Genomic DNA, 13,959 nt, shown 5'->3' with positions numbered 1-13,959 from the left:
AGGACTCCCTCAAGCATCAAGATCTATAGAGATAGATCAAGACGCTTGATAAGTTTTTTCAATGAGTACATACCTTGACAAATTTTTGAAGTAGTTCAAAATGGAATAGTCAAAGAAGGAGTTCTTGCCTGTATTGCAAGGTGTGAAATTGAGTAAGACTCAAAGCCCGACCACGGCAGAAGATAGAAAGAGAATGAAAGTCATTCCCTATGCCTCAGCCATAGGTTCTATTAAGTATGCCATGTTGTGTACCAGATCTATTGTGTACCCTACATTGTGTTTGGCAAGGGAGTACAATAGTGATCTAGGAGTAGATCACTGGACATCGGTCAAAATTATCCTTAGTGGAATAAGGATATGTTTCTCGATTATGGAGGTGACAAAAGGTTCGTCGTAAAGGGTTACGTCGATGCAAGTTTTGACATTGATCCAGATGACTCTAAGTTTCAATCTGGATACATATTAAAAGTGGAAGCAATTAGCTAGAGTAGCTCCGTGCAGAGCATTGTTGACATAGAAATTTGCAAAATACATATGGATCTAAATATGGTAGACCCGTGGACTAAACTTCTCTCACAAGCAAAACATGATCACACCTTAGTACTCTTTGGGTGTTAATCACATGGCGATGTGGACTAGATTACTGACCCTAGTAAACCCTTTGAGTGTTGGTCACATGGAGATGTGAACTATGGGTGTTAATCACATGGTGATGTGAACTATTGGTGTTAAATCACATGGCGATGTGAACTAGATTATTGACTCTAGTGCAAGTGGGAGACTGAAGGAAATATGCCCTAGAGGCAATAATAAAGTTATTGTTTATTTCCTTATTTCATGATAAATGTTTATTATTCATGCTAGAATTATATTAACCGGAAACTTAGTACATGTGTGAATACATAGACAAAACAAAGTGTCCCTAGTATGCCTCTACTTGACTAGCTCGTTTATCAAAGATGGTTATGTTTCCTAACCATAGACATGTGTTGTCATTTGATGAATGGGATCACATCATTAGGAGAATGATGTGATGGACAAGACTCATTTGTTAGCTTAGCATTATGATCGTTACAATTTCATTGCTACTGCTTTCTTCATGACTTATACATGTTCCTCAGACTATGAGATTGTGCAACTCCCGAATACCAGAGGAACACCTTGTGTGCTATCAAACATCACAACATAACTGGGTGATTATAAAAATGCTCTAAAGGTGTCTCCGATGGTGTTTGTTGAGTTGGTATAGATCGAGATTAGGATTTTTCACTCCGTGTATCGGAGAGGTATCTCTGGGCCCTCTCGGTAATGCAAGCATTGTGACTAATGAGTTAGTTGCGGGATGATGCATTACGGAACGAGTAAAGAGACTTGCCGGTAACGAGATTGAACTAGGTATGAGGATACCGACGATCGAATCTCGGGCAAGTAACATACCGATGACAAAGGGAACAACGTATGTTGTTATGCGGTTTGACCGATAAAGATCTTCGTAGAATATGTAGGAGGCAATATGAACATCCAGGTTCCGCTATTGGTTATTGACCGGAGATGTGTCTCGGTCATGTCTACATAGTTCTCGAACCCGTAGGGTCCGCACGCTTAACGTTTGATGACATTTGTATTATGAATTATGTGATTTGATGACCGAAGTTTGTTCGGAGTCCCGGATGAGATCGGGGACATAACGAGGAGTCTCGAAATGGTCGAGAGGTAAAGATCGATATATTGGAAGGCTATATTCGGACATCGGAAATGTTCCAAGTGATTCGGGTATTTTTCGGAGTACCGGAGAGTTACGGGAATTCGCCGGGAGAAGTATTGGGCCTTATTAGGCCATACGGGAATAGAGGAGGCAGGCCAAAGGGAAGGAGGCGCCCCCCCATGGGTCCGAATTGGAGTAGGGGAAAGGGGGCGGCGCCCCCCCCCCCTTGCCCTTTCCTACTCCCTCTCTCTTTCCCTCTTTCTTCTCTCCTACTCCGGAAAGGAAAAGGGGAATCCTACTAGGACTTGGGAGTCCTAGTAGGACTCCCCACACTTGGCACGCCCCCTCTAGGGCGGGCCTCCTCCTCCTCCCTCCTTTATATACGTGGCAGGGGACACCCCAAAGAAACAATAGACAATCTCTTAGCTGTGTGCGGTGACCCCCTCCACAGTTACACACCTTGGTCATATCGTCGTAGTGCTTAGGCGAAGCCCTGCACCGGTAACTTCATCATCACCGTCGCCACGCTGTCGTGCTGACGGAACTCTCCCTCGGCCTCAACTGGATCAAGAGTACGAGGGACTTCATCGAGCTGAACGTGTGCTGAACAGGGAGGTGCCGTACGTTCGGTGCTAGGATCGGTCGGATCGTGAAGACGTACGACTACATCAACTGCGTTGATAAAACGCTTCCGCTTTCGGTCTACGAGGGTACGTGGACACACTCTCCCGCTCATTGCTATGCATCACCTAGATGGATCTTGCGTGTGCGTAGGAAAATTTTGAAACTACTGCGTTCCCCAACAGCTTCGAGCCCTTCTGATGCGTTCAACACTGAGGTGCAAACGGCCATTAATGAAGAACGATTGACATTTACAGAAGGTTCTAAGATGAAGCTCAATAGCGACCCTTTTCCTATCAATATGGTCAAGTTTGAGAATAAGAAAATGCTTATTCGGTCGGATCAGACCGTGTCCGCAGGAGAAATAAATATTGTTGATGATAGTGCTTCTCCAAGGATGATCAAACAAAAAAATCTGGAAATAGCAGTGTGGAAAGTCAATGGAGGGAGGAGACAAACTAAAAGAACAAAGCCGACCGTTAACATGTTGTTGAAAAAAATACATCTCACGCAAGACCAATAATGTGTTTAACCAGCTCGGTGGTAATAAGCATCCTAGATCTGGTGGTCATGAGCGATGGCAAAGAAATTCATATGGCCAGCGGTCGTATTTTGCAATGGAGCCGACATATTGGGGCTGTGCACCTCCTATGTATCCCAAATTTCCTCGGTGGGGTTTTGATCTGTGGGCATGTCCTACAATTCAACCGGGATGGATTCCGCTGAAGCACATGTTCAGACCAAAATTTCATGAGAAAAGGGCTCCGTTTAAAGAAGAAGCTAGGTCAGACGACGCCATTATGATTCGAGGAAGTTGATCACCAGTACGCAATGCAGGTGGCAAAAATTATAAGGTGGATCGCATGCCCGTGTGGGTGTCGGTGATGTTGAGATACCCATGATCGCATGTACATTAGGCAGCTAGGATCTTGTTTTATTGTTTCCTAGTCTATGGATATCTCCCGATCCTTTCCATGTATAGCCAATACGGTTGAGATATTCTTGCCCTTGTACTCTATATATGCTATGGCATACGACCAATGCAAATATTCACAATCCACACTGTATTAGATACTACGTAAATTTCCTACCCTAACGCTTACGCCGCCGCCTCCCTGCCGCCGCACCCCATCCCGGCCGCCACCCTCTCCTGCCGTCGCCATCCACCCCTCCTTTTCCCTCTGCCTGAGCCATCCTAACCCTCACCTCCCATCGCCACCATGTCGTTCGCCTCCTATGACTCCTCCTCCCCATGTCCGGCGCCACAAACCACTCGAACCTGTTCGCCGGCCCCGACCCTATTCCCACCTAAGACATCCGCAACATCGACATCCTTGCCCGTGTGCCCATCCGTCTCTCCCAGGAGAATTCCTCTTACTACGCATGGAAGACATACTTTCCTCTTGTTTTCTGTGAGTTCCATCTCCAGGAGCACGTCGACGGCACCGTTGACGCCAAGGCCATGGCGTTCGACGCCGAGTGGTCGGCCTTCGCGGCAACTCTCATCCGCTGTTTTTCTTAACCATCTCCAAGGATTTGTTTTACACGATGGTGCAGGATGATGATGATGCGCATGCCGTCTAGACGAAGCTCAATGGCCTCTTCACTGATAATCGGCTCCAGCGGCTCATCTTCCTTCAGCAAGAATTCTTTGGGTGCCATAAAAATAATTCCTCCGTGGATGTTTTTTGCATGTGCCTAAAGCGTCTTTGCGACGAGCTCTGCGACATCGGTGAGAAAGTCTCCGACGATCTTCTCCTCAGCACCCTCATCGTCGGCCTCAACAAGGAGTTCACTCATGCGGCTGCCAACCTCACGCTCATCCCCAACCCGACCTTCCCCAAGGTCGTCGCTTATTTGTGTTTGGAGGAACGCAGGATGAAGAAGATGAGGGCGAGGGTGGTCCACACTGCCCTCGCCACCGGCACGTCGCACGGCGCACCTCCCCAACAGCAGTCGGCGGTGCCGTTCCAGCCGCCCCTACCGGTCCCGCCGCCCTTCCCGTTCGCTCAACAGGGAGCGCTGGCGCCTACCGCTCCCACCGAACGCGGCGGCCGCCGTGGCAAGGGGGGCCGCAAGGGCCAGCAGCGCGCGGCCAACCCTGGCGGGCCACCCCGGGTCCCCCAGCAACAGCAACCCGTGGCGCCGTGGGCCTATGGGCACAATCCTTGGACCGACGTAGACCAGCTTACTGCTCATCTCAACACCGAATTCGCCATGAAGGACTTGGGGCATCTTCGTTACTTCCTCGGCATCAAGGTCACTCGGCGCTCCGATAGGTTTTTTCTTCATCAACAGAAGTATGCACATGAGCTTCTTGAGTGCGCCGGCATGCTTAATTGCAAGCCCGTCGCCACTCCTATTGACACGAAGGCCAAACTCTCCGCGCTTGAGGGTTCTCCTGCACCAGATGGTCCGTTCTACCGGTCTATCGTCGGCGCCCTATAGTACTTAACCCTCACATGACCGGATTTGCAGTATGCGGTACAACAAGTGTGCCTACACATGCATGCTCCACGCGACAGTCACTGGAACCTAGTGAAGCGGATTCGGCGTTGCATCCGCGGCACCATGTCCCTTGGGCTCACCTTGACAGCATCCTCCTCCACCGACATGGTTGCTTACTCTGATGCTGACTGGGTTGGTTGTCCGGACACACGTCGATCCACCTCCGGCTACTGCATTTACTTGGGGCCATCCCTCATCTCCTGGTCGTCGAAACGACAGCCTACGGTCTCTCGTTCCAGTGCTGAGGCAGAGTATAGGGTTGTGGCCAACGCCATTGCTGAGTGTTCTTGGTTACGGCAACTTCTTCAGGAGCTCCATCACGATGTTTCACGTGCCACTCTTGTGTACTGTGACAACGTCTCGCCTGTTTACCTCTCCGCCAACCCCGTTCATCATCGCCGCATGAAGCATATCAAGCTGGACATACACTTCATGCGTGAGCAGGTGGCTCTCGGCCGCATTCGTGTGTTACACGTTCCCACCGCTCAGCAGTTTGCCGATGTCATGACCAAGAGGTTACCGACGTTTACCTTCGAGGAGTTCCGGTCCAGTCTCTGCGTCACTGGCGACATATCGACTGCGGGGGGTGTTGAGATACTCATGATCGCATGTACATTAGGCAGCTAGGATCTTGTTTTATTGTTTCTACGGATATGTCCCAATCCTTTCCATGTATAGCGGATACGGTTGAGATATTCTTGCCCTTGTACTCTATATATGCTACGGCATATGAGCAATGCAAATATTCACAATCCACAGGTGAAGTGTGTTGAACCTAAACCCATAAAAAGTTCAGTTGATTTAGATGCTGCTCACTGTCCAAAAATTGGGGAACGCAAAGGTGTTGTCAATAGTGCAGAAACGGGCAATGTTGTTGGATTAGGATCAATCCCAAAAGATGTTGCTAGTATAGAAGAGAATAATAATGATGTGAAGCTGCAGCAAACCGGCCGATCTACCCAATTTGAAAAGAATACTAATTTGGGGCATAGTACGCACGCACGAGGCATTTGTTGTATCTTCAAGTACCAGTCAAAAGTATAGATCGGCAAGCTCACATGCTGATTTAGCCATGGGAAGTTGTTGCCCACGAACATCCAAGAATTTGCCTCCAATGGTTTTCAAGTCTAACACTAATACATCTACACGTTGGGATTCAAGCAAAGTACACAGCCGGAAATTTAAAGCTTTTTTTAGAACTGATGACAGTGAGGTTCCCTCACTGCCTTTTTTATATTAATATGTTAAGAGAAGGGGGGGTTAGAAAGTCCATAGAGTTACAGATTACATTAGAGGGGGGTATAGAGACTAAACTATTACAAGATATTTTTACAAGGATCTTTACAGAGAATCGGCAAGGGATAAAATGTAGGGGCCATGCTCCTGCTTTGCTCTATGAACTAGCATGGCAAAGTCCCGTTTGAATCTGTCCCTCCAGGATCCAAACGAGGGCTGAATCCCATGGAAGTGCTTGTCGTTTCTCTCCTTCCAGATCCCCCAAGCTGCCACCGCAAAGACTTCGAGGAACATTGGTCGAGCCCATCTAGTTTTGGCCTCATGCAATTTCCTCAACCTGCACGAATCACTTGGCCATTGTATCCCAAGAGCGTTCCAACATCTCTGACTGAAGGGGCAAGTAAAAAACAGGTGTATAACGTCTTCCTCCGGAGGGTTACATCAGAGCAGACACGTGTAATCATCATTTTGGATTCTGTAATGTCTTCTCTTGAGCATGTTTCTAGTGTTCAATCTATCGGACATTAGCAACCATAAGAAAACTTTCCACTGCATGGTGCATTTGGATTTCCAAATCCACTTGAAGGCGTCATCGACCTGAACTTGGCTGAAGCAATAGGCATAGTATTGTGTGGAACAAAAAACTCTTCCCCCCCAAATACAAGACCAAACATCCTTGTCCTCGGTGATGGATACCCCCATAGTATCCGCCTGCAAACCAGCCACCTCTTGCCGTGCCTCATGCGATAATGGAAGGTCAAACACCTCGCTCAATCGTTGAGAAGAAAGCAACTGGCGCACCGAGATGTCTGGATCTGTAGCAAACGAGAAGGCTCTCGGGAACCGATCCTGAAAAACCTCATTTTTTCATTTGTCCTTCCAAAAGAGGATCGTGTCACCCGCAGCCACATCCGCCTTGGTGATCCCTCGGTAGATATCCGAGAGCTGCATGACATCCCTCCACCAAAATGAGCCACAGGGTTCAGTTGCATGAGGTACCTTGCCTGTATAATAAGCATTCCAGATCAAGTTTACCCAGGGGACATCAAGCTTGTTATAGAACTTGTGGAGCTGTTTGAGCAGAAGCCCTTGATTTTGGATTTTGAAATCAATGACTCCCAGGCCTCCTTTGTTCTTTGGTCTACACACCATCCCCCATGCTGCCAGAGAGCTACTTTTGTTTCCATCATCCGATTTCCTCACCCAGAGACAAGATCTGCGCAGTTTATCAAGGTGTTCAATAATTTTTGGGTTTATCTTGATCGAACACATGGCATATATGGCCAGAGAGGTCACAACAGAATTTAGTAAAGTTAGCTTGGAGCCATAATCCAACAAGGACGCAGCAGCGGGAACCCTCCTCTGCACTGACGTGACCAATGGCATCAAATCATTAACAGACGGACGCGTGGTGCCCATGGGTAAACCAAGATACGTGAACGGCATATGGCCAAATGAGCAACCAAAAACCGCCGCCAACACCGTGGCATTCATCTGATCCAGGTTGATAGGTACCAAAGTGGATTTGTGAAAGTTGATCTTGAGACCCACAGATGTTGCGTAATCCATCAAAATATTCCTCAACACCTGAGCCTGCATGGGGCAAGCGGGGAACACAATGATCATATCGTCAGCGTACTGGATTACCGGGTAGTCATTATTTGGCGTTGGTATAGGTAGTTGGATCAACCCTGAGTTGCAGGCGTCATTGATCGCCGACTGCAGCAGATCCGCTGCGAGAACGAAAATTAGTGGTGATAGAGGATCACCCTGACGAACACCGCAAAGACATTGGAACTGCTTCCCTGGGGTGCCGTTGACTAGCACCGAAGAACAACCAGAGGAAAAAATGCAATTGATCCAGCCCAACCACTTATCATCAAATCCCATACTGCGCATGATCTCAATGATTGGTTCATGCTGAATCATGTCGAACGCCTTCGCAAAGTCCAACTTCAAGATACAACACTCACTCCCAGAAGCCTGGCATTGATGGATGTACTCGAAGGCCCAAGCCAAGCAGTCTTGGATCGACCTCCCTTTGAGAAAACCATACTGATTGCGATGGATAACCTTAAGAACAATTTTTTGTAGACGATTAGCTAGCAGCTTAGTTATAAGCTTGAGACAACAGTTGAGCAAGGTGATTGGTCTGTAATCATTAGCAGTTTCGGGCGACTGGATCTTCGGGATGAGTGTGATATAACCTGAGTTGAGACTTTGAAGATCTAGAGTACCATCATAGAAATCCTTGCAAAGACTGTAAAAATCTTCTTTGACAATATACTAGCAAGATTTGAGGAAGCAACCATTGAACCCATCGGGGCCCGGTGCTCTATTCGCGGGCATCTCCTGCACCACCTTGTCTATTTCCTCATGCGTGAAGGGTTTAGTCAGCTCATCCAAGCCTTCAACTTTCTTAATAATTCTTGCCAGATCAAATTTCATTTCATAAGGTGTCTTTCTACCCAATCTTTCCTTGTACGTTTCAAAGAGCTCCTTCGCTTTACCTGCATGGTCAGAAACAACAGTACCATCCTGAAGTTTGAGAGAGGCGATGGAATTTTTGCGATATCTCTCCGACGCCGCCGAGTGGAAAAATTTAGTATTATCACCCCCACATTTGAACCAACGAACTGTGTACCTCTTCTTCCAATATTGTTGTTTATAGCCGGGGAGGGTGACCAAATGATCCTTAAGAATTCCCCTGAAGTTTGCTTCAGGTATTGTCAACGCCCGCTTATCTTCAATATTATCCAGTTCGAGAAGCGCCCAGTTTGAATTGTCAGTACACAAATTCAAACAAGAGATGTTTTTACTCCATTTTTTGAGAGTATACCTCAAGTTTTTCAGCTTCTTGCATAACAATGCAGCTGAGTTGGGCGCATAACAATACTTATCCCATGTTGCCTGAACCAGCTCCAAGAAACCTGGATGTGAAATCCAGAAATTTTCAAACCTAAACACCTTACTTTTGGGGATAGAGGACTCTATGGAGTATGATCTGAGACTGGCTTGGGGAGTGGCCCCACGGTGGTGTTAGGATAGTTTGACGTCCAGTTCGAGGAAGTAAAGAACCAGTCGATTTTTTCAAGCAGAGGATCAGTCTGCATATTGCTCCACGTGAACTGTCTGCCCTTAATTGGTAGCTCAACCAGCGCTTGGGATTGTATAAAATCATTAAACGTTAGCATGTCATTAGCATCCCCTCCAGGTTTGTTACGATTATCAGGCGCTCTAATATAATTAAAGTCACCACAAAGAAGCCAATCCTCATCGTCAGGTATGTCCAAATCAAACAGCCAAGAAGTGAAAGCAGCTCTGGCAGGCCCAGTACATGGCCCATAAACATTAATAAGATTCCACTTGTTGGCAGTTTGCAGAGAAGTAAACTGAATACCCAAAGCAAAAGATTCTGAACATATCACAATGCCATTAAACATCGAACTATCCCATAGCACAAATTAACCACCAGAGGCCCCCCTGAGAGGGCACCACTTCAAATTTATCAAACTTTTTAGGACAGAAAAGTTTAACAAAAGTAGCACGCTTGGTTTCTTGCAGACAAATTACTGAACATCCACTACTACTAATAGCATTACGCAAAGCCAATTGTTTTTGCTCAGAGTTGATCCCTCGGACGTTCCAGCACAGCACTTTCCACGCCTTAAACTGCATCGGGATCCACGGTGTCGCTCTTCTGCCCAGCTTGAGAGGAGAGCAGCTTCTGCTTACTTAACTGACTCGGATGCAAACCACACATATTAGTGCCAATGGATTGGATAGCTAGGATGGAGGTGGGAGGTGGGATAACATGAGATACCTTTTCAGGCCCACCAGCAGAAGAGGAGCAAGGAACAAAAGGATCTTTCCTCGGCTTGACCTTGGATGTCGCAGCTCTCCTGTCAGACACAGGTGGCACCCTGAACCCATCGTACTTGTTTGTACGAGCACTTCTATGGAGGAGGACAGTGTCCACATGGGCAGTTTCACTTTGCATCAAATGACCAATCGGATCCAGTCTAGGCGCAAGGTTAACGACCACCTCCTTACGGGTTTGATCAACAACCTAGGGATCATCCCTAACTGGCACAGAACGACCATCCAAAGCAGACATATCAATCACTAGGCCAGTACAAAAAGCATAACTGAAGAAGCTTCCAAACACATCAGGTTCTGGCTTCAACTGTGCAAGCAGAGCCAAACACATAGAGTTCATCTGACACTGAATGAAACTGAAGGGGTTGAGAGGGAAGCAGGCTGAACGTGGCATCATAGGTGGCAGTATCGAGCGGGTGTAGATCCTTTTGAGCATGACACCCATCCACCGCAGCAGCTCTTCATCAACAGTGACAAGGATCGCAGATTCAGAACCCCCATCTCTGACGAAAGCAAGCCGGGCCTCAGGGACACCATTGATGAAGTTATCAGCTAGCTCCTCCACATGAGAATATTCTGACCAGGCATCAGAGAGGTTGTCCGTGATGTTATGCTCTTGTTTCACTCAAAATAAGTTCTGAAGCTGAAACCAGTATACGGGGGAGGGACGATGGGCCAGGCTCTCCAACCGTTGTCTTGAACTTGATCCTGCACCTGCTCGTTACCATTCCAAAGTGCTACATTAGCAACCCGTTGCGCCTCCATCTCATCAATCCTTGCTTGCTGCATGAGAGTGTAGTACGGCAGTTGATATGGATGTGGTGAAGCATTCAGCAAGGGTGCATCATCCTCATTCCCACGTAGGCCTGGGAGAGTGTTTCTACCATTCAACACATAAACTGGAACCGACCAATATCTAGCTAGGCCTGGCAGCATCCCAACCCTGGTGACAACCAGACTATGAGGAACCTCAGCAACATCCTTAATGTGGCACTTGACAAGTACCCGAGCTTTGTTTTCATTCGTTCTGGGCCATGCAAGCAGCTTGCCAAACTTGGAAACAGCCTTATACACATAATGTTCAGTCATGTAATCCATAGGAAAAGCGAGCATCAGAATCCAGACTTCATACTCAAAAGCAGGCATTCTCATATTAATCCCTTCATCATGGGGGATCAATGAGAAGTAAGAATCTTCAGTTAACGCATGTGGACCATCTCTAATGGCTTCATCTCTACTCTGAACATCCGTAAAAGCAACACAACCAACTGCAATCAGATAAACAAACTCATCCTCAATCTGATACTCAAGATCCTCTCTAATGATGCGACAAACTTCCTCAAGCCAAAACCTTTTCTGATGATCTGGTACTGGTGGATTGATCTCAATCAAGGCATACCTGTCATGATTGAGAGGCGGTTCATCGACGACCATGGTGCTCCGCTGAATCCGGTGATCTGGTCCACGCTCAATGTTGGAGCCAATGGGGGTGAAGGCGAATGGCCGGACCGGAAAGTTTGCCATGGCTGCAGCACTAGGGCTCTCCGGAGGAGTTGAGGCACTTGAAGCAGATGAGAGCAGAGCAAGAACAGGGGCGGCAGGGGAGGCGCAAGCAATTGGGAGGACTGCTGGATTCGGGCCCCGGGGCGGTGGAATTGACAACTGCGGGGGGAGGGAGTCGTATTGACATGCAATGGGGGGAAGCCACGTCACAAGTATCCAGGATTTTCTGTTTCACTTTCCACCCCCGACCCCGATTTTTACTGTGTATATCCCGATTTTCGGGCGGCTGGATACCATGTCGTTCCACCCGACCGCACACAGATGTTGCTAGCTCTTTGGGCCGCCAAATAAATCTTGGCCCAAGAAAACCTCCACGGCAAACAACATGGCCCAACAGACTACAAGTCCTACACCTCTTAAGGCCGGGACAACTGGTGGCAGAGTGACCACTTTGGCTACACACTAGGCATAGAGGTTTCATGCGGCCCAATATGCATGCATTTGACTTCTCATACTGTTTAGCAGAACATAGGCACTGATCAATAGGTTGAATACAATGTTGACAGAAAATACCTGGGCAATCAGAAACAAGATGTCCATGGTGCGAAGAGTTCAGGCATTTCAAGAGTCTAGCATCAATATAAGCCTGTGATGGCACGTCCTTGATTTGAACCATAGACTTAATATCAAAATCAGAATAACCCACTTGCCAGCCATCCATAATGTGATACAATTTATCATCCGAGATGGAATTCCAATATAATTCCCTGAAATGAGGACCATGAAAGACTGGAACAGCAGCAGGCAGCTTATCGTGACAATTACAAACCACATCACCAAATCGAATTTGAGAAATAGGATCCGAAATAATCGGAAATTGAAACTTTCCAAAGGAGATGTCATTGGTGATCAGATCTCTCTCGGAGTTCATCTCCTGCGAGGTGGATTGAACAATCTTGTCTTGTTGATCCTGTAGACATTTAGATTTAATAGCTACAGATCTAGACCCCACCCCAGAAAGATGACAATCCGTGTGCCAACCATTATCAAGATGATCAAAAGCTGAATTAATATCACCACGAAAGAGGTGAAAATGACAAACAAAATCCAGCCAAATCCGATCCTTAAGGCCATAGATTAAATGTCCCACTCGATTAGAAGCCACAGAGAACCGAAAATGGCGATCACTTAACCGCAAAACCCTAAAACCCGAACTGATACCACCAATGCAAGATTGTAGGGCAAGCGCTACCGATTCCTCCGTCAATGGAAAGGATGCCGAGGAGAATGAAACAACCAGGTAGAATTCCTTAGACGATCCGGGATGAGTCGACGAGAAGTGCACTGTGGATCTGAACTTGTCACGTACCTGAGATTCAATCGCCAAACCCGGGGAGAAGTCCCAATGAAGGAGACTCTCTATAGCGTCGTGGTGGCTGCCACGGCCGGAGTGGTCGGTGACAGGATGGTGGCCGCCGGGGCCGGAGTGGCCACCGGCGGTGGAGGCTAGGGAGTCGCCTAGGAGGAGGAGAGGGAGCGAATTGATCCCTATACTCACAGAAAATTTAAAACTAGTAATGTATCTACTCAACAAAGAGGTTTCTGGCCAGGGATAAAATATTTGCCACAAAAACAGAAGTACGTCAGTATAGGCCAAAGGACTCGGGGCAGTAGAATTAAGTCAGTCGTGTGCCAGGAAACCGGGACTTCAGTGGTGCCCAACGGGACTTACCCGCACTTAGAAACTGCATGTGCAGAGAGTACGAGCATTTGAGATGAAGGAAGAGATAGTCGAGAAGAAGCGCTTGCTCGATGGAGAAAAACAAATAGTGCTAAAAATGACACGGAGGGAGAAGCGTATTGTGGAGCAGATGTTGCCCAAAGCTCCCAGTAGAAAATATTCAAAAAAAAGTATTATCCTAGCATGTCCAAGAAAACCTGAGATAATGTGGCCGATATAATATTTGAAGTATCGCCCTCAGCAAATTTGGCTGATATATCTTTTGAAATATCACCCTAAGCAATTATATGGTGGTGAAGTTGTCGTCATCGTCGTAAGGTATTATAATAGTGTTTTTGGTGAATACAATAGTACAAAAAACAGGAAGGCATGTGTTGAAGGTGTAGTTTGGCTAGTTGGTTTGTATAATCAGCCAAATTAATTAGTTGATCAAGCTAATCAGTTGGTATTTTGCTTAAGAAATGTAACGGAGGGATTTGCATGGACAAGATTCTACGTGGGACATATCCTAGCTAGACTCAGTATATTTCGAGCTACGACGCTTCTATCTATGGACAAGGCCTAGCAAGAAATAAAATGCCAATCTGAAGTTTGGGGCTGCAAAGGCTATGAAGCCACGTAATGATCAGAGTTCAATACAGATGCTTCAGGTTCAAGTCAGGTGTAACAAGCTATTTAGGCTGCGTTCGGTTTCTCTCGGCTCCTTTAACTCCGCTCCCGGAGCGGATGAGACTTTAGCTTAATTTGACGGAGCTGCCAAAACCCA

General features: G+C 47.0%; 1 protein-coding gene across 1 annotated transcript; it reads right to left on the bottom strand.

The window, feature by feature from the left end:
- Positions 1–8,356: 8,356 nt before the first annotated feature.
- On the bottom strand, positions 8,357–10,070 carry LOC141022816 (uncharacterized). The gene is made up of 3 exons (XM_073499086.1): positions 9,894–10,070; positions 9,408–9,462; positions 8,357–9,000 (listed from the first exon to the last, which is right to left on the bottom strand). The coding sequence occupies exons 1-3, from the start codon at positions 10,068–10,070 to the stop codon at positions 8,357–8,359; spliced, it is 876 nt and encodes a 291-aa protein (XP_073355187.1).
- Positions 10,071–13,959: the final 3,889 nt, after the last annotated feature.

Source organism: Aegilops tauschii, chromosome 5, assembly GCF_002575655.3.
Source record: "Aegilops tauschii subsp. strangulata cultivar AL8/78 chromosome 5, Aet v6.0, whole genome shotgun sequence".
NCBI classification, from domain to species: domain Eukaryota; kingdom Viridiplantae; phylum Streptophyta; class Magnoliopsida; order Poales; family Poaceae; genus Aegilops; species Aegilops tauschii.
Note: the sequence above shows the minus strand (reverse complement) of the source record. Positions and strands in the feature narration are given on the sequence as shown.

Excerpts from the sequence above, each read along its gene's own strand:
- LOC141022816 (XM_073499086.1), bottom strand. The coding sequence starts at position 10,070 with ATGCAAAGTGAAACTGCCCATGTGGACACTGTCCTCCTCCATAGAAGT. Across the intron at positions 9,463-9,893 it reads CTGCTGGTGGGCCTGAAAAG|TTTACTTCTCTGCAAACTGC; the intron begins GTATCTCATGTT and ends TTGGGTATTCAG. Across the intron at positions 9,001-9,407 it reads TATTAATGTTTATGGGCCAT|GTTTCTTGGAGCTGGTTCAG; the intron begins GTACTGGGCCTG and ends TTTCACATCCAG.